This window comes from Camelus bactrianus, chromosome 1, assembly GCF_048773025.1.
Source record: "Camelus bactrianus isolate YW-2024 breed Bactrian camel chromosome 1, ASM4877302v1, whole genome shotgun sequence".
Classification (NCBI taxonomy): domain Eukaryota; kingdom Metazoa; phylum Chordata; class Mammalia; order Artiodactyla; family Camelidae; genus Camelus; species Camelus bactrianus.
The window spans coordinates 69,069,495-69,088,858 of record NC_133539.1 but is presented as its reverse complement, the minus strand read 5'-3'; the positions used below and the strand labels follow the sequence as shown (position 1 = coordinate 69,088,858).

The following is a 19,364-nucleotide window of genomic DNA, read 5'->3' as shown; positions in this document are numbered from 1 at the left end:
GACTCAGGGTGTGAGGCGGACTGGTGGAAGGGCGTGTAAAGTGATCACTGCACAGAGAGGAAGATGGGAGTTTGTCTGAGGACTGCTTTCTACTGTTAAAGCCCAAACAGAGGGTGGATTTTTATCTTTTTTTTTTTGAGAGTTGATAAAGTTCGCAGACCTGGTGGGAGATATACCTTGGCTGGAATTCAATTCTTGTCATTCTAAATCCATTGCTCAGTCCACCGTTACATTTAGATTTTCTTTACATCTTTTTTTGCCTTGTCTCTCTTTTTTCAGGCTTGTTGTCCTGCTCAGAACAGAGTGGCTTCCTTGAACACGTCTTTAATTATGATTCACACCAACTTGAAGAAGAAATTCAGCTGCTGTGTGCTTGTCTTTCTCCTGTTTGCGATCATCTGTGTGTGGAAGGAAAAGAAGAAAGGGAGTTACTATGAGTCCCTTAAAATGCCCACCAAGGAATTCCAAGTGTTGAGGAGTCTGGAGAAACTGACCGTGGGGTCTGGTTCCCGGTCTGTATCTTCAGGAGGCACGCAGAATCCCCAGAGTCCCAGGGGCCCAGCCAAGGCCAAGCCAGAGGCCACCTTCCAGGTGTGGAACAAGGACAGCTCTTCCAAAAACCTTATCCCCAGGCTGCAAAAGATCTGGAAGAATTATCTGAGCATGAACAAGTACAAAGTGTCCTACAAGGGGCCTGGGCCTGGCGTTAAGCTCAGTGCAGAGGCCCTGCTTTGCCACCTCCGGGACCACGTGAACGTTTCCATGGTAGAGGCCACAGATTTTCCCTTCAACACCTCCGAATGGGAGGGTTACCTGCCCAGGGAGAACATTAGGACCAAGGCTGGGCCGTGGGGCAGGTGTGCAGTCGTCTCTTCAGCGGGATCTCTGAAGTCCTCCCAACTGGGTCGAGAAATAGGTGGGTTCTAGGGTGTTAAGACTGTTATCTGAACAGCCAGTGTTCATCTGGGCACATGGACAGGACTGGGGACCAGGGGTCCCAGTGTGGCTCTAGAGGCTAGCAGAGCAGCCCCAGAGCAGTGTTTTCCAACTGTCCTTCATGAGTCAGAGATGCCTTGAGAGGATGGGGACCCAGTCTTCTGGCACCTTTATCAATTAGAATGGCTTCATATTTTTTTAATCTGTCTTAAATATTGGTGTTCTACAGAAGAGTTTGTTTGAAAAGAGAGTTCCACTGTGACCACTAAACAAAATACCACTGACATTTAAAAATATTTAAAGCATAGATTTCTATCTTCAGGTTCTAGGTGAAATTCAGTAATTTTACTGATGAATTAGTGGCTGTCTCTTTTGGTCTCAACTACCTGGGCAATTTTCAGTTTTTCTCCTTAAAAAGAATTAATTGGGGGCTGTGAACCAACTCAAGAGGTTCATGAGTCCCTAAAATCACCTGCAAAAATATACTCTGATTAGGTGTCTATAGCATGGGTGTATATGTGTAAGTCAGTCTGCATTTTCCCAAAGAGAGAGTGCACGGCTTTTAGTTGATTTTCAAAGGTGTCTGTGACGCCCCCCCCAAAAGGTTAAAAAAAAAAAATCACTGCTCAGAATATATCAATTTGCTTGTCTTGAAATCTTTTGCAGTTAGTGAAGATAGAGAATTATCCAGATTTGTAAACATGTGTACAGCACAGAGCTATGGATTTGCTTAAGGCTCCTTAGTTCCCTTATTTTGGGAGAATGTGCTTTCCGTTATTGTGAAATGAATCAGGCTAAAGAAAGCAAAACACAGGAAGCCTTGCTCTTCTGTCAGGCTCTGGAAAGTAGTCGAGCAGGTGAGGGCATATGTCTCCTTGTTTATTTCCTTTATGTGACTGCCAGGAAAAATGGCTGGAAACCCAGCACAGGCTCTCACAAGAAAAGCAGACCCAAACTGGATTCTCTAGAGCAGAGAGCAGTGGTGAGATCACATTTAGTACCTCCCCAGATAGGCAGCACTTTGGAACAGAAGCTGCCGAGGTAACCAACCCCACCCCAGCTTTTGCTTTTGCGGTTTCTTTTTTTTCTTCTTTTTCTAGAAACTAAATGTAATTACTTTTTGTTCATCCATAAGAGGAACTAAATTTCTTTCTTTCTTGCCCATTTTTGCTCCTTAGTGGTAATGGTTAGAACATTCCAGGTCCTGAAATGTTAGCTGGTCCTCAACACATCATCGTTGTCTGCCAGACTGGAGTTGTGTTGAAGTTTCAGGCAGAGCCTAACACTTCCATGAATTGGGACTATAATCATTATTTTTATGCACTCCGTAAAACTTCGCAGCGATTTAACGAAACATTAATTAAAATAACCTTTTCCTGTAGACTGCAGTTATAGTTTCAAATATGTGTTTCCATGGAAGGACTTTGATCCTGAGATCTAACACAAATTGCATGGTAGACTTCAAATGTTCTGCATTTTATAGTGTTTCCTTTGGGCATTTAGTCCAACATGTATTTAAAGGAGTTCGTTCATGTCTTCTTTTATTCAATTCATGGATTCATCAACAGTAACAAACAGCAACTTAGACTACAAAGGGGAAGGGGAAAGGAAAGGCCCTCTGTTAATGGCCTCCGAGCTTGCCAGGCCCCCGGCATTCCCACTGCACCTGGAATCTGTCCAGCCTATTCCCAACTGTTGAACATACCAGATGGTTTCACATTGTTTGCTCTTACAAAGAGCTAATGAGGCTTTTGTGCAGATAATTTAAGTGACTACCACTGCCCTTCAAAGGGGAAAATATTCTCAGGAGTGGGACTAGGATACAAAAGTAAGATATGTTTCATGGCTTCTTGTTTCTTTTGGTCTATTACAAAATTGTTTACCAGAGGGATTGTAATAATGCACTGTTTCCAGCAGTCCCACAAACCAGCCAATGGCAGGCAACTGTTTTTGATATGTATGCATGTAAAGTATCTTAGATTTGTTTGAATTTTCATTTCAAACAATAGCACATTTGAAAAATATAATAACTAATAGGAGTAACACTTTCTGTGCACCTGCTACGGGCCTAAGAAGCCTTGTTCTTTTAATCCTCCCAGTAATCCTACGAGGTAGGTACGATTATTTTTCCCGTTTACTGATAAGCTGAGTGTTGACGTTCAAAGAGGTTACACAACTGATTCATAGCAGACTGGGGCTTGAAACCTTGGACTTGACTCCAAGGCCCCCACACTTAGCCTAACCTCTGCTTTTGTACCTCACAATGATTGTGTCTTTATAGTAATAAATGAATCCTTTGTTAGGCTAAAATAATCCCTTGATATTCTTGCTTACTTGCTCACCTAGAGGAAGGGAGGAGAATGTTCTGAGTTGAGGCAAAAGCAGGAAGTAAAGGCTGCATGGAAAAACGTGCAAAGTATGTTTGGGCATCATAAATAATCCTATTTTGAAATTGACACAACATTGTAAACTGACCATACTTCAGTTTAAAAAAAGGGGGGGGAAGAAAACCCCAAAAAGCAATTAATTTTGTTTGCCTTGGAGGTGGGGCCCTGCAGGGTGAAGAGGGTGGAGGAACAGGTCAGAAAGGCAGTCAGGGATCAGCTCGTAGATTGCTGATGGTCACAGTAAGGACTTTGGATTTCATTTTTTTTAGCCACAGATAGCCCTAGAAGGTTTTTGAGTGGACAAGTGATGGGATCATGTGTATTTTTGAGAGATTTCTCATTTCTCTGAGTCCCCTTCTCTCTGGGCACTGCTATATAGTCTCTGGTTATTAGGGACTATTGCCCAAGTGACAAGTGCCAGGCCTGCTGAGCAGGGGTGCTGGTGATGGAAAGACAGGGTCTGATTTGAGAGGCATCCTGAGGTAGAAGAGACAGAACGTTCTAACTAGAAATGACCTTGAGGGAGAGGCAGGAGCTGGAGTCTCTGGCCCGGGAGTGGCTCTGTTGTATCACAGGGGAGCTTGCTTCTGGAGAAGGATCAGTTCCATCCTGGATGTGCTGAGTCTGGCGTGTTTGTGGACTTCCCTGGGTAGATCCTGCTGCAGCTCCGTATTTGCTTCCAGGAAAGGGTCAGATTTAGGAGTCATTTGTATCAAGGTGATAGTTGTAGTCCAGGAAATAGGACTGATGAGAAAACCTAGAAAAAAGATTACATTTGAAGAACAGGGAAAGAACAGAGACAAGGAAATAAAAATCAGGAAGGCCAGTGATGGAGGAGGGTATAGCTCAGTGGTAGAGTGCATGCTTAGCATGCATGAGATCCTGGGTTCAATCCCCAGTACCTCCATTAAAAGAAAAATTAAGTAAATAAACCAAATTACCTCCTACCCCCAAAAAAAACCCTAAAAAGAAAGAAAATAATAATAATAAAATTGTAAAAAAAAAAAAAAAAAAAAAAAGGAAAGGCCAGTGAGAAAGGCTGAAAGAGAAGCAGCAGGAGTGTACAGTATGATGGAAGGCAAAGGGGGATGCAGTTTGGGCATATTTGGGGGCAGATGGAGTCCTGGGCAGAGCAAGGACTGGGAAGACACCCTTGGATTGAGTAGCTCAGAAATCATGATTGTTTATATCAGGGCTCAGCAAACTTTCCCTGTAAATGACCAGATAGTAAATATTTTTGGTTTTGAGGACATAGAGTGTCTCTTACGAGGACACAACTCTGCCATTCTAGTGCGAAACCAACCAGAGACAGTAGTAAATAAATGTACTTGGTTGTGTTCCAATAAACCTTTATTTACAAAAATGGGACAGGTCAAATTTGGTCTGTAGGCCATAGTTTGCCAGACCTGATCTGTGTCATACCGGGTTCTCCTAACCAGAATCAGAATATAGTCTTCCATAAATGGTTATATGATTCATTAAGCTAACTGGAAAATATGAAAAATGTTTAGTCCAAATAATGATAAAATTTCTTTCACCATAATTTTTAACTATTTAGAATTATTATACCTGTGGGCAGTAAGTTTTGATGTATTTATGAATTTACTAGCAAGCTGAATCTGTCAAATTTTCTAGGCATGCAGTTATATCCTGTGCATATCACAGTGCAATTATTTCTTCCTTTTCTCATTCGCATCTTTTTCTGCTAAGTTAAAGAGAAGTGGAGGCCCCTGTCTGCTACAGTCTTTGCCCTTTCAGGTTTGTTTGCTGGGATCTCAGTAGCTGTGGATTTTTCCTGGTGATTTCCTGGAAACCTATTTGAGTTTGAAAGTCTTTTAGTCTGCGATAGCAATAGCAAAGGACAGTTTGGCAAACAAAGATCTTTCCCCCCCTTTTTTATGAGCCCAAATTTAGTGGCCTGTTTTAAAATTTTCTCCTTTGATTGATTTTTTAAAAAATCTTAGAATAAAATCCAAACTTCATAGCTGGCTTCTGCAGCCTACATGATCTGGTTCCTGCCAGCCTCTTTCACTGCATCTTTATTTTTCCTTCCCTCAGTCACTTGTCTCCAGGCAAGTCCTTGCCCTCTTTGGGTCTTGACACTGCTGCATCCTCTGGCTGGAATGCACTTCCCTGGGCCCCTCCCGTGCCCTATGGGTCTCAGCTCAGAGGCAGTCCCTGAATTATCCCTCTGCCTAAAGGACATTCCCCCAGGGTCTCTGGTACACAAACTGCAATTATCTCGAATACAGGTGTTGTGCTTATTTATTAATGTCTCTCCTTGCAGTAGATTTCAAGGTCTCCAAGGGCAAGGACTTTGTCTTTCTTGCTCACAACCATTGTTTTCAGCACCTAGAACAGTGCCTGGCAATGCGTAGGTGCTTGATCAGTATTTACTGAAGGAACAAAAACATTCTCCTTTCTCATGGTCAACTCTTAGGATCTACCCTAAGCCTCCTGTGCTGGGTGTTCTCCATCTGCCCCTCCAAATCCACTCTCCACCCTTTCCTAGACCCTGTGCCCTGGGAAATTGATATGTGGACTGAGTCAATTGGGCTTCCTTGCCCTCTGGTGTTTATTTGGGCCTGGACAGTGTTAGTGCTGGTATAAAATGGAGAGGAAGGAGGGGAGTGAGGCAGTGTATCTGTCTCCTCCCTCCCCTGGCTCCCTCCCTCACCCCCACCCCTGCCCAGTCTCTCCTTGCAGAGTCACCACCGCTCCTCTCCCTTGACTGAAAGCTTCAGCCCCTTTCAGGCGGCTCTTTCTGGCTCTAGTCCTGCTCTCTCCTTTTCCCTCCGGGCGTGGAAGTCAGAAGGGAGGAGGAATGAGCCGCTGGGGCATTGAGTCCCTTCTAGAGCTGTGTTTTCCTAAAGGCCACGGTTCCTGCCAGGTGGCCGGCCTCAGCTCGGGTCTCCGCCCTCTTGCCCTGTTAGCCGTAGGGGTGGGATTGGTCCCCTGCTAGAGCCAACCCCGGTTATTGCCTCATTCTTTACTGACCTCTGCCTTGTTAGATTCTACCTACAGCTTGGCAAATAGTCCTTTATTTGCTTGTCAGTGACTCCATTCGGACTTGCCATTCTTTTCTCCTGGGACTCTCAGAGTAACAATTTATTCACCTGTGAAGCTGAATTAGCGACATGAACCAACATTTCCAGTGTGGTTATTGCTGGTCACTTTTGAAACCAGAGACCAGTTCTGACAAAACTTACTGCAGTCTGAGTTGTGTAAAGATAGACTTCCTGTTTTATTTGCAATCTGGTGTGCCCGTCCTGTAATCTGATAGTTTGCATATGCACATCTTAAGTAACCTTTAAATCATTTTGATAAAATTTTGTCCTAGGGTTAAAGATAGGGCTGTTTTTGTGAATGAGACGTCTAGATTCCTGAGGTTTCGTATATACGTTAGAATTGAAAGAAAGAGGGGGGCTTTTATCCCTTAATTCTGTGGGTATTCTCTTTCTAAATTATCTTGTATTGAGCCCAGAGCCACTCCTGCCCTTCTCCTGATGCCACCTTTGTGGATGAAGAACCATCCAAAATAAATCCACATGGAGGGAAACAGAACAACAGAGGATTGGGTTGACCTCCAAATCTTGTGCAGATTTCAGTGGTGAACTGAAGCTTGTTGGATCAGATAAGCTCGGGATGAGCGCTCCTGAGGTCACAGAGGCTCAGGGCTAGGATGAATCTTAAAAGCCATCAGTTCCCTCCCCCATCAGACTGGCCGGTGCCAGGAAGAGAAACGTCCCCAAGTCTTCCAGTCTCTGCTTGAATAGCTACAAGCGCAGGGAACCAGACCCGGGGAGTGAGTAGATTTTTAAAAAGATGGTCCGTTTGATTTTGACTGGATTTAAGACAAAGAGCTTTTTTTTTTTTTAAATAGAAAATATAGAGTTTAATTTAGCTCAATGACGTCTTGTCCCATCTCTGCCACCACCCAAGTTTCAGATCCTTCTTGAGCCTTGGGTCCCTACATGAAACACTTAGGGAGCTGTCTTGGATGCCATAGTGAATCCCTCCCATTTGCTGAATGCTGTGAGCTTTTCAGAGCGCTGTAGGTACTTTGCACATGTGGGTTAGCCCGAGCTTATGGCAGTATCTTCATTTTTGTGACAGGAATAGAAGTATGACCCACTTGCAATAGCAAGAGAATACCGGGTGGTAACTGGAATAGTGACTCCACCAGCATCGCCCTGTTCACGTGCCCCCTGTGCCGAGGCACGCTGGCCTCACTGAATGGATCTCAGGAATGCCACGATATGGACCTCTTTAGCCCTCGTAGTGGCTGCAGAGACAGGCGGTCATCCCTGCTCGTGAACTCGATCTTGCTGCCCCATACAGATAAGCTAAATTGCCCTTGGGTGCCATGATGAGAGACAGACTGGGAAGTGTTATTCTCTTGCCCCTCCCCTCCTCCTGCCCTCCCTCCCTGCAGACCTTATCTCTTTCTGCACACCACTGATGCACACCACCTATTTTCTGTTTCTGGTTTATAGACAATCACGATGCAATCCTGAGGTTTAATGGGGCGCCCACAGCCAACTTCCAACAAGACGTGGGGACGAAAACCACCATTCGCCTGATGAACTCTCAGGTAAAATTTCTTCTGTGCAGATACGTGGTCAGAGAAATTTCCTTCCACAAACGTGGACAGGGCTGACTGGAATGTAGTGAGCAGTGCAGGACTCCGCAGTCAGCCTGCCAGGGCTGCCTCTCATTCGCTATGTGATCACGCACGCGTTGCTTATGCTTCTGGTTGCTCATCTGTAAAGAGGGGAGGATAATAGTACCTCCCTCCCAGGGTTGCTGCGAGGACCACGTGAGAAAATCCACGGGCTCTGACGCAGAATGCGCTTACTAGGAGCACATAAACGCCACCAACTTAATTAAGTCCCTTGACCTTCCTGAGTCCGGGATTCCCCAGTGGAGGAGAAAACAGTGAATCCGTGATCCAGCCTGGCCCTGGGGTCATGAACAAGCCCCTGGGCATTAGTCTGCCTCAAGGGAGGTGCCCAGCGTGCAGAGAGAGTCGAGCTCTGCTGTCCCTGTGGCTGCCAGGTCACAGCCAGAGTGTGGCCTGAGGGACAGCAGAGCAGAGAGCCTCCAGGGAGAGAAGTAAATGCAGCGGTGAATGTGGGTGTGCTTTATATGCTGCCGAGTGTTAGACAAGTGTTAGAAGACAGTGTCACCGGTGATTCTGTGGAACACAGATTCACATTCAGGTATTACCTCATGAGTTCCCCTAGGCAGTTCGTTTCCTGCAGCATTTTTAGGCAGCCTATGCTGATTTCTCAATACTAGTGGGAACTCAAGAAATACTCTTGCCACAAATTTCAGTTAATAGATGAAATTAGTGGAACAATTGGATTACACAAATATCAAAAACAGCATGAATGGGCATGATTCCACTTACACGAAGTACCTGGAGTGGTCAAACCCACAGAGACAGGAAGTGGAATGGTGGTTGCCAGGGCCTGGGAGGAGAGAGGAATTATTGTTTAATGGATATAGAGTTTCAATTTGGGAAGATGAAAAACTTCTGGAGATGGATGGTGGTGATGGTTGTAAAGCATTGTGAGTGTACGTAATGCCACTGCACCATACACTGAAAAATGGGTAAAATGGTATATTTAATGTACATTTTATCACACATGCACATAAGTTTAAGTCAATGAGGAGAAAGCCAGTTGCTAGAAGGAGAAACTGAATATTCTAAAAAGGGGAGATAATTAAGAAAGTGGAGGGCAGTGGTTGGTCCAAAGCCTAGCGGAGGGTGAACCTCAGCAGGAGGGAGTCAGAAGGGAGCAAGGAGAGGAGGGGAGCAGCTGGAGGCAGTTTGTAGTGGAAGGATGGAGGAGTTTCTGTTTTCTGTGCAAAGTAGGATACAGAGAAAAGGAGGCTTTTTGAAGGGAGGCTGAGAGGAAGAGAGGCTTCAGCAGAGGAGGTTTGAGCAAAGAAAGTTTGAAATTGACATTGAGGAGACTGGAAGAGGGAGTAAGCCAGAAGAAAGGAGTAGGATTTCCAGGCCATGCTGGCCACGTGGAGGTTGGGAGCATGAATTCAGAGAGAAATCAAGCTCTGTTTGTTCAGGGGTGGGGTGACTGCAGATCAGTGGGCAGCCGCAGTCAAAAAGGAGCATGGAGGAGGCTTGAGAATTGTCTTGGATTCGGGATGCTACCCCCTTCTTGGGCATCTCTTCCTGGTGTTTAGTGAAGAAGTAAACCTCAGTCCTCAAAGATTCTGAAACTGTATTTTCCAGCAATTCCTCCTCTGGGTATATATATCCAAAGAAAACAAAAACACTTTGAAAAGATACATGCATCCCACCATTCATAGCAGCACTATTTACAATAGCCAAGATATGGGAACAACCTAAGTGTTGTTCATCAATCAACAGATGAATGGATAAAGAAGATGTGGTATGTATCCACAATGGAATACTACTCACCCATAAAAATGAAATCTTGCCATTTACAACAACATGGATGGAATTGGAGGGTATTGTGCTTAGTGAAGTAAATCAGAGAGAGAAAGACAAATACTGTATGATATCACTTATACGTGGAATCTGAAAAATAAAACAAACTAGTGAATATAGCAAAAAGAAGCAGACTCACAGATATAGAGAACAAATTAGTGGTTACCAGTGGGGAGAGGGATGAGGGGAGGTGCAAGACAAGGACAGGGGAGTAAGAGGTAGAAACTGCTATGTACAAAATTAAAAAGCTACAAAGATATATTATACAGCACAGGAAATATAGCCAATATTTTGTAACTTTAAATGGAGTATAACCTTAGAAAATTGTGAATCACTATGTTGTACACTGGAACTTATATAATACTGTAAATCAACTCTATGTCAATTTAAAAAGAAAAAGAAAAAAGCCAAGGTAAGATTGCCTGGGAATTAAGAGACAGACTTTGTTCAGATTTTTCCCTCAGCCCTTCCTATGTGAGTGACTTGCAAGTTGCTTTGTCTTTCTGAGTCTCAGCTCCTGTATTTGTAAAGGGAAATAAGAAAAGATACCACACAGGGTCTTTGTAGGATCCAGTGAGATTGCTGAGCATGGAGCAGGGCACTCAGAGGCCCATATGCTGCCGCAGGGGCTCTCTGAATGGTGGCCGTGGTCGCTACTGAAGCGTGAAGCCTGCCTCTGTGTGCTGGGCAACCACAGTCCTTCCCGGATCCCAGGTGCGAGTGTCTCCCAGCAGGGATGTCAGCCAGCTTGGGGCTGCTTTGGAGGTTGCTTTCTCCCAGCGAAGGGAGAAAAATAAAGGCTAATTTTCAGGAAAAATTAAGCTCATGACTGTCATACAGATAGTCTATTTTGTCCCTAGGAGGGAACCAGGAAAATGTTATAACTGGTTCAGGAGAATATTCAGAACAGTACAAAATTTGAATAAAGGAAAGAAACTGTTTTTTCCATGAGGTGGGCAGGAGGAGGGTGGCAAGGCTGAATAAGCATGTCTGTAGTTAGCTGCAACTTACAAAGAGCTGCAGAACAGCTCCCATAGGATCAGAATCTGATAAAGAGGAAGGGTGTCCTGTAGACAATGCATAGTTTTCCACTGAGGTCCGCACTTTCTCCTCCACTTCCAGATCGCAGTGCTCCCTCTGCCAGGGCTCAGGGGAGGGTGGCTGACTTCCCAGGGTACATTTTCCACTCTCAGTAAAGCCTTTCCCAGTTCTCCTCAGGCACACTCACCCCCTTTCCTCTCCTGTAAGTGGCACTAAGAACCTAGGCTGGTCCTCTGACACTGGTCACAGGCAGCCCCCTGGCTGGCTCCTTGTGATACTGACTTGTAACTGACACCCTTCTGTTACTGCCCTTTCTCACCTTGGTATCCTAGGAAGCTGGCAGTCTGTCTCCTCTTTTGTCCTGGTTGGTTATCCCAGCTGTTCTGTGTCTGTGTCTGAGCAAACCGAGTCACCACCATGGTGCACAGACAGCATCTGGCACCCCAAGGTCACGGGGGGAATAGCTGTGGGTTTAGTAAATTGTGCAGCTCACTGTCTTCCCTGATGGGAGCTCCTCTGGACAGCAGCTCTCTTCTGAGGGGAGCAGGGTCCGTGCTTGTTTGCTTAGCTCCCAGACTCCTCACATGCAGAGGACAGCCTTTTGGGCATCTGGCCAGTGATAGAGCTATAGAAAACGAACAGGCGGTTTCTTATTGAGAAGGTGGCTTTTTATAGAGAACAGTGTCATACCGTGAAGTTTCAGCAGATCTGCTCAGGCGTGTATGTGCCAGGTGTTGTTATGAGATTCAACAGGAAAACCGTTTAGAGCTAAATGTGCATCTTTAAATTCAATTCTGACTCTAAGTGTAAGAAGGTTTTCTGAGACTCTGCTGAGCCCCTGTTATGCTCAGTGGGCCTGCAGGAGGAGACAGTGGGACACCGGGGCCCAGGGGCTTCCTTAGAAGCTCTTGTACAGATTGAGGAGGGGAAACCTACATCCTGTGTGTCCTGAAAACATACCCAACATATGCTGACTGGATTTCAACCAGAGCGTTCCCAGATCATATGATGGGGCTTATCTTGAGATGATAAGATGATCTTATTACACACATCTATGCTCTAAGGGCCACGCCTGCCTTTCTTATTTGATCTTCATGACAACCCTGTGAGGTGTGATCACCAACCACCATTCTACCTGAGGACACTAAGGCTCAGAGGGTTGAAGTGAGCTGCTCAGGGTGCTGCAGAAACTAAGCAGTGGAGGTGGATTTGGACCTAGTTTGTTTGCCAGCGATGCTTTAAATCCCTAAGCTTTCTCTGAGCTTTTCTAGGTCGTTGATGTTTTTCAGGACCAGAGAAGGAGCTGCGACTTGATATTGGACGCAGCTTGCCTTCCTTTCCAAAGCCCTGCGTCCTAAGTGGTTTTCAACGTGTCAGAGCTGCTCCTGGTCTTCTTTTCCTTATGTAGCCCATCCATCTGGTGTGCAGTCAGCTACCTAGATTCCATTCAGTCGAGCAAATAAGCTCCCACAGGACCCCGCCTCGAATGAGGGGAGAGCAGGAAAATGCAACGTTCTCCTCCCTGCAAGGGGTTCGCCCCACCCGCCCTGGCCCACAACACACACAAAGCCAGTGAAAGATGCAGTACAGAGCTGGGTGCGTTACTCTTTTTCTATGAGTTGGGCTATTTTAGATGCCTCATATAAACTGGAATCATGCAGCATTTGTCCTTCTGTGACTGGCTTATTTCACTTAGCATAATGTCCTCCAGGTTTTCCCACGTTGTCAATATATGGCAGAACTTCCTTCTTTTTTGAGGCTGAGTAATGGTCTATAGAAACAGATTGTTGAATGGTGGTGGTCAGGGGCTGGGGTGAGGGGCAGAGGGGGAGTTGCTATTCAATGGGTATAACTTTCAGTTATGCAAGATGAATAAATTCTAGAGATCTGCTGTATAACATTGTGTCTGTAGTTAACCAGAATATATTTTGCACTTAAAAATTTGCTAAGAGGTTATATCTCATGTTAAGTGTTCTTACAATAATAATAATAATAATAATAATAATAATAATAATAATAATAATAATAATAATAATAAAAAGGCAGAGTGTACTCCCGCATGGGGCTGGTATCCTTTGACCACGCAAAAGCAGTCTTTGGCGTGGAGTTTTGCCTGTGAGGGCACTACTGAATCTAGAAGGGAGCATTCAAAAACCTATATTTAGTTTGTGGAAAACATCTGTCTTTGAAATAACTTCTTCTCTGACTCCCTCCCCCATTTCAGCTCAGTCACCACCCATAACCAGTGCTTACGTCAGAGTCTCACTCAACCTAAAAATGTCTACACTCTGAGGTGATTGCTAGGAATGTTTGCATCTATGTTCATGAGGGATACAGGTTGTAATGTCCCTCTCCTGTAACGCCGGTCTGCATTTCTGATATCAGAGTTATGCTGCCCTTGTCAAGTGACTACAACAATTGGGAATACTTCCTCTAACATTTTCTGGAGGAGTTTGTGTAGCATGGCTATTACTTTTTTTTTTTTTTAATGTTCGGTAGAGTTTACCAGTAAAGCCACCTGGGCCTAGAATTTACTCTGTAGGGAGGTTTTTAGCTACAGATTTAATTTCTTTAACAGATATAGGGCTATTCATGTTACCTGTCTCTTCTTGACTTTTGAGCTTTGGTAGTTTGTATCTTTCAAGGACTTTGTTCATTTCTTCTAAGTTATTGACTTTGTCATTCATTGTATTTTCTCACTATCCTTTTAATATCTGTAGAATCTGATGTGATGTCTGAGGTGACTGACATGCCATCCTTTGAGGTGGTCCAGATGGTACTGGAAATCACAGAGCTGAAAAGGACTTTGGAGATCAACCAGCCATTCACTCACTGCAGAAGTTCTTATTGATCAGCCTGATCCCCGGTGAGCGGAGCTAGAACTCAGCCACCAACAATGACAGCAGAGCAGTAACAGACATGCTCCCTGCCCTAGTGAAGACCAGGGTCTTGCCTGATTTTCTTATTTTACAAATGAGATCACTGAGGCCTGAGAGGAGCAGGTGACCCGCACAGTAACACAGAGGGCAACGGCAGGCCCACGTGGGCGGAAGCCCTCCCAGCAGCTGGTCTGGGGCTCGTGCCTGGCTCTCTGGTGACATCTACCATGTCCATGTTTTCTTACTCACTCGCATCACCTTGTTTATCCATCTCACTCGGTGCCTAGCTCTCCCATATGAGGGAAGGCAGTTTTGTCTGTTTTGTACCCTGATATGCCCAAGTACTCAGAATAGTGCCTGTTACATAGTAGATGTGCACTAAAAGTTTGATAAGTGAAGTATAGTCCAGGGACCCTTCTGCTCAGTCAGTGGATTGCCTCAAACTTCCTTCAATTTCTTTAACAAAGTTTTTTTTGAGCTTTTTATTTGCAGGTACTTTAAAACTTCCAGAAAAGTTGCAATAACATGACTAATACAGAGAATGCCTATATGCCATTTATCCAGATTCACTTACTATTTTTTCATCTCACCCCATTACTGTATCATCTGCTGTATTCATCTTTCATGATATTTTTTCATTTGAGAGTAAGTTGTATATATTATAGACATTAATCCCTAAATACTTGTTGCAGACTGAAAGTTTACAGCTGCTCTACCCCCACTCCAATTCATATATTGAAACCCTAACCTCTAATATGATAGCATTTGGAGATGAGGTCTTTGGGAGAGAAGTGTGTTTATATAAGGTCTTGAGGGTCGGGGCCCCCATGATGAAGGGATCAGGATCCTTATGGGAAGAGGAAGAGAGACCAGGGCTCGCTTTCTCTCCGCCCTGTAAAGACACAGTGAGAAGGTGGCCATCTGCAAGCCAGGATGAGGACCCTCGCCAGGGACCAAAACTGCTGGCACCTTGACCTTGGACTTCCCAGCCTCCAGAAATATGAAAAAGAGGTATCTGTTGTTTATGCTACCCAGTCTCTGGTTTGTTGTTACAGCAGCCTGAGCAGACTAAGAGATTTTTTTGGTACTGAGAAGTAGAGTGCTGTGGGGACAAATATCTACATATGTGGAAGTGGCTTTGGAATTGAGTAATTGGTAGAATCTGGAGGAGTTTGGAAGGGCCTGCTAGAAATATAGACATAGAGGGGGATGTTGGTGAAGACTGAAAGAAAAGAGGAGAGCTGGAGAGAAAGCTATCTTTTTAAAGAAGATAAAATAATCATGAACAGAACGTTGGCAGAAATATGGACAATAAAGGCCATTCTGGTGCAGTCTCAGATGAAACGAGGAACGTGGTACTGAACAACAGAGAAAAGGTGATCCTTGTTATGAAGTGACAAAGAACTTGGCTGAACTGTGTTCTAACGTTTTGTGGAAGGGGGAACTTGCGAGTGACGGAACTGGGTATTTAGCTGTGGCAATTTCAAAGGAAACTGTTGAAGGAGACGCTTGGTTCCTTATGACTGCTTTTTAGTAAAATGTGAGAGGAGAGAAATGAATCAAAGAAGGAATTGTTTAGCAAAAAGGAAACAGAACTTAAAGATTTGGAAATTCTCAGCTTATCTGTATTGCAACAAAATGAGAAAGCTTGTTCTGAGAAAAACACTAAGGGAGTGGTCCAACGAGCATTTGATAAAAGTATCAGTGTGGGAGTAAGTCATGGACCTCATCGGCTCCCCCAGCAGAAACACTGCTAGTGCTGAACTGAAGGAGATGGACACAGGATGAAACGAAGGCAGGCTGCCAGACTTTGATTCTACAGGACCAAGCTGTAGAGCTCTTTGGCTGCAAACATGTACTATGTACTATTCTTCAAGATAAGGAAGAACGATCCCAGAAATCATCAAGGCTGCCTCCTTGGTTTCAAGCGGGGCGGCGGCATTGCCTTGATTTCAGTAGAGCCACATGACAGCTGCCCAGGGCCCTGGGGGAGTGACTCCTGCCTGGCAGAGCCAGGATCAATGCCTCACCACGTCCATAAGACACAGCGTCAAACCAAAGAGGAATATTCTCAAGCCTTAAGATCTAATAGTACTTATTTTGCTAGATTTGGACTTTCTTGGAACCTGTCTCTTCTTTCTTCCTTTCAGTTTCTCCATTTTGGAATGAGAATCTCCATCCTATGCCTGTTTCTACCATTATATTTAGGAAGCACGTAATTTATCTAGTTTCACAAGTTTGCAGCAGAAGAGTTTTGCTTCAGGACGAATTGTTTCACTCTTGTCTGATTTAGATAATACTTAGATAAGACTTTGGATAAGTAAAACAAAATGGCAACCTATGGAATGGGAGAAAATTTTTGCAAACGATGAAACCGACAAAGACTTGATCTCCAGAATATATAAGCAGCTCATACGACTTAGTAAGAAAAAACCAAACAACCCAATCCAAAAATGGGCAGAAGACCTAAACAAGCAATTATCCAAAGAAGAAATACAAATGATCGATAGGCACATGAAAAAATGCTTTATATCACTAATTATCAGAGAAATGCAAATCAAAAACTACAATGAGGTATCACCTCACACCAGCCAGAATGGCCATCATTCAAAAGTCCACAAATGATAAATGCTAGAGAGGCTGTGGAGAAAGGGAACCCTCCTACACTGCTGGTGGGAATGCAGTTTGGTGCAGCCACTGTGGAAAACGGTATGGAGATTCCTCAAAAGACTAGGAATAGACTTACCATATGACCCAGGAATCCTGCTCCTGGGCATATATCCAGAAGGAACCCTACTTCAAAAAGACACCTGCACCCCAATGTTCATAGCAGCATTATTTACAATAGCCAAGACATGGAAACAGCCTAAATGTCCATCAACAGATGACTGGGTAAAGAAGTGGTATATTTATACAATGGAATACTAGTCAGCCATAAAAACCGACAACATAACGCCATTTGCTGCAACATGGATGTTCCTGGAGAATATCATTCTAAATGAAGTATGCCAGAAAGAGAAAGAAAATACCATATCAGATTGTTCATATGTGGAATCTTAAAAAAAAAAAAGAGAACATAAATACAAAACAGAAACAGACTCATAGACATAGAATACAAACTTGTGGTTGTCAAGGGGGCGGGGGGGTGGGAAGGGACAGACTGGGATTTCAAAAGTTGTAGATACTGACAGGCATGTGCAGAATAGATAAATAAGATTATACTGTATAGCACAGGGAAATATATACAAGATCTTGTAGCTCACAGTGAAAAAATGTGATAATGAATATATGTATGTTTGTGTGTAACTGAACAATTGTGCTCTACACTGGAATTTGACACAACATTGTAAAATGACTATAACTCAATAAAGTATGTTATTAAAAAGTAGACTTTGGACTTCAGATTTTAGAGTTGATGCTGGAATGAGTTAAAACTGGAGGATGCTGGGGTGGAATTAATGTATTTCACATGTGAGAATGACATGATTTGGGGGAAACAAGGGACAGAATGTTATGGACTGAAAGTTTCTCCCCCAAATTCATATGTTGACTGTGATGGTATTTGGAGATGGGGCATTTGGGAGATAATTAGGTATAGAAGAGGTCTCGAGGATGGAGTTTCCATGATGGGATTGGTGTTCTTGTAAAAAGAGAGAGGGACATGAGGGCTTGCTCACTCCCTACCACGTGAGGACACAGGGAGAAGGCAGCCATCTGCAAGCCAGGAAGTGCGCCCTCCCTGGGAACTGAGTCTGCTGGTGCCTTGAGCTTGGACCTCCCAGCCTCCAGAGCTGTGGAAATAAATGCCTGCTGCTTAAGCCACCCCAGTCTATGGTACTTTGTTATAGGAGCCTGAGCTAAGATAATACTTGAATGTGTACTTCCTAAGAATAAGAAAATAGTCTTATGTAACCAAAATATAGTTAACTTCATGCTTTTACATACGTTAATCTGGCTGCATTGCAGTTTTGTTCACTGACCCAAAACTGTCTTTTATGGCATACTTTTTTCTTCCAGTACAAGGTCCAGTTCAGGATCAGGTATTGCATCTAATTGCTATGCCTCTTTAGTTGCCTTTCACCTAGAATAGTTCCATAGCCTTTGTCTTTTAAGACATTGACATTTTTGAAGAATAAAGTCCTTTAAATTTCTTTTTTTAATTTAGGGTTTATCTGATGCTTTCTCCGTATTAAATTCAGTTTCTGCATTCCTGGCTGGAAAACGACACAAATGATGTTGAGCCCTGCTAAAAGCATCACATCTGGAGGCATCCAGTGTCCCTCTGCCCCTCAGCTGATTTTAATTTTGATCACCTGGATACGGTGCTGTCTGATTTGGCCACTGTGTAATTACGTTTTCCCTTGCAGTCTACGAGTGAATACTTTAGTACTGTGCTATTCTGCTCCTCTCATCAAAATTTCTTCCTTTGACATTCATTGATCACTCTTGCCTGAACCCATCTTTATTATGACAGTTGCAAAATGACAGTCTTTTAACTCTAGCTCCTTCTCGACGTCATCCAGTTGGCACTCAGAATTCTACTATAAGCAAGAAACCTCCCTTCTCTTCCTCCATTTATTTCCTCCCTCCCTTTCTTCCCCTCTTCCTTCCTTTCTGTATTTGTTTTTGGTAAGAACTTACAGATTTCTATTTTTTCAATGACTTACAGTTCATTACTGTTCTCCATTACTTTGGGTTCAGTTTGTCCCAGATTTGGCTAGTGGGAGTTTCTTCCAGCTGGCTTTTGTGTCCCCGTGACATGCATGCCCTCATCATTTAAAAAAAATACTTCTATACTTTCTGGCATAACAGATGTTCCAGTTCATTTTGTACCTATCCTGTTGGGTTTTTAATATTTCAGCCTTATTAATTTTATTCTGAACGTGCTTGCAAAGTGTTCTAGGTCAGAGATGATTTCTTATTTAAATACCTTACAGTAAATAATGAATGCATTAGTTTCTTTCTGCCCAGATTCTTAGTCCTCGGGCAGTGCAGTAAGAGCCAGGCCAGCTATCTTACATGAGGAGCCAGTTACCCCGTAAGCAAGGGACAAAAAAATGAGGGATTTTTTCCTCCGTGCTTATAAAAGGCAGGAGGTAGCTGTCCTCTTCCCCTCCTCAAAGAGTCCCTTTCTTACCTCAGGCCTTTGGAATATAAACAAACTTCCCTAGAGATGTTTCTAAGTTTCTGGGCCTCTTTGCTCCTGCTCCAATCTTCCTGGTCTCTTAGAATACCTCTACATTAACCTAGAGAGAGAATCTGAGCTATAACCATTTATCTTCTTGGGGAGATAAGTGTAGTTTTATTATGTTTTGAATTAGAACAGAGCAATTAACTAGACAAATAGCTACAGATTTTATTCTCATGGTTTATGAAGAGACTCGGGAGTCTAGGGCTTTTTGCAGGGGCACTGACAGGTGCAGGGGATTTTCATTTACTCATACTATCGTACGCTGGCTCTGGGATATGCTATTCTTCTCCAGGGAATCCCGGTTCCTTTAAGTAAAAGACGGTATTAGAAACCAAGATCTGGGCACTAAGTGTGTTCATGCCTACCAACGTGTCTTTGCTTCTTGGCCCTTTCAGCAGGCAGAGCTAGGAACTACATGCATGTACACACACAGTGCACATACACACGTATTC

The 19,364-nt window shown here is 43.8% G+C and overlaps 1 protein-coding gene and 1 long non-coding RNA gene across 2 annotated transcripts in view; one reads left to right on the top strand and one right to left on the bottom strand.

The window, feature by feature from the left end:
• The first annotated feature begins 279 nt into the window (after window positions 1-279).
• ST6GAL1 (ST6 beta-galactoside alpha-2,6-sialyltransferase 1) overlaps window positions 280-19,364 on the top strand; it is a 32,261-nt gene continuing 13,176 nt past the window's right edge. The window contains exons 1-2 of the mRNA XM_010959221.3: window positions 280-916; window positions 7,820-7,917. Of these exons, the coding sequence (XP_010957523.1) occupies window positions 331-916; window positions 7,820-7,917 (684 nt within the window). The 5' untranslated portion in view covers window positions 280-330. The remainder of the gene's footprint in view (window positions 917-7,819; window positions 7,918-19,364) is intronic.
• On the bottom strand, window positions 9,462-11,461 carry LOC141577989 (uncharacterized). The gene is made up of 3 exons (XR_012507743.1): window positions 11,162-11,461; window positions 9,772-9,891; window positions 9,462-9,593 (listed from the first exon to the last, which is right to left on the bottom strand). It is a non-coding gene; the product is annotated as an uncharacterized LOC141577989 (long non-coding RNA).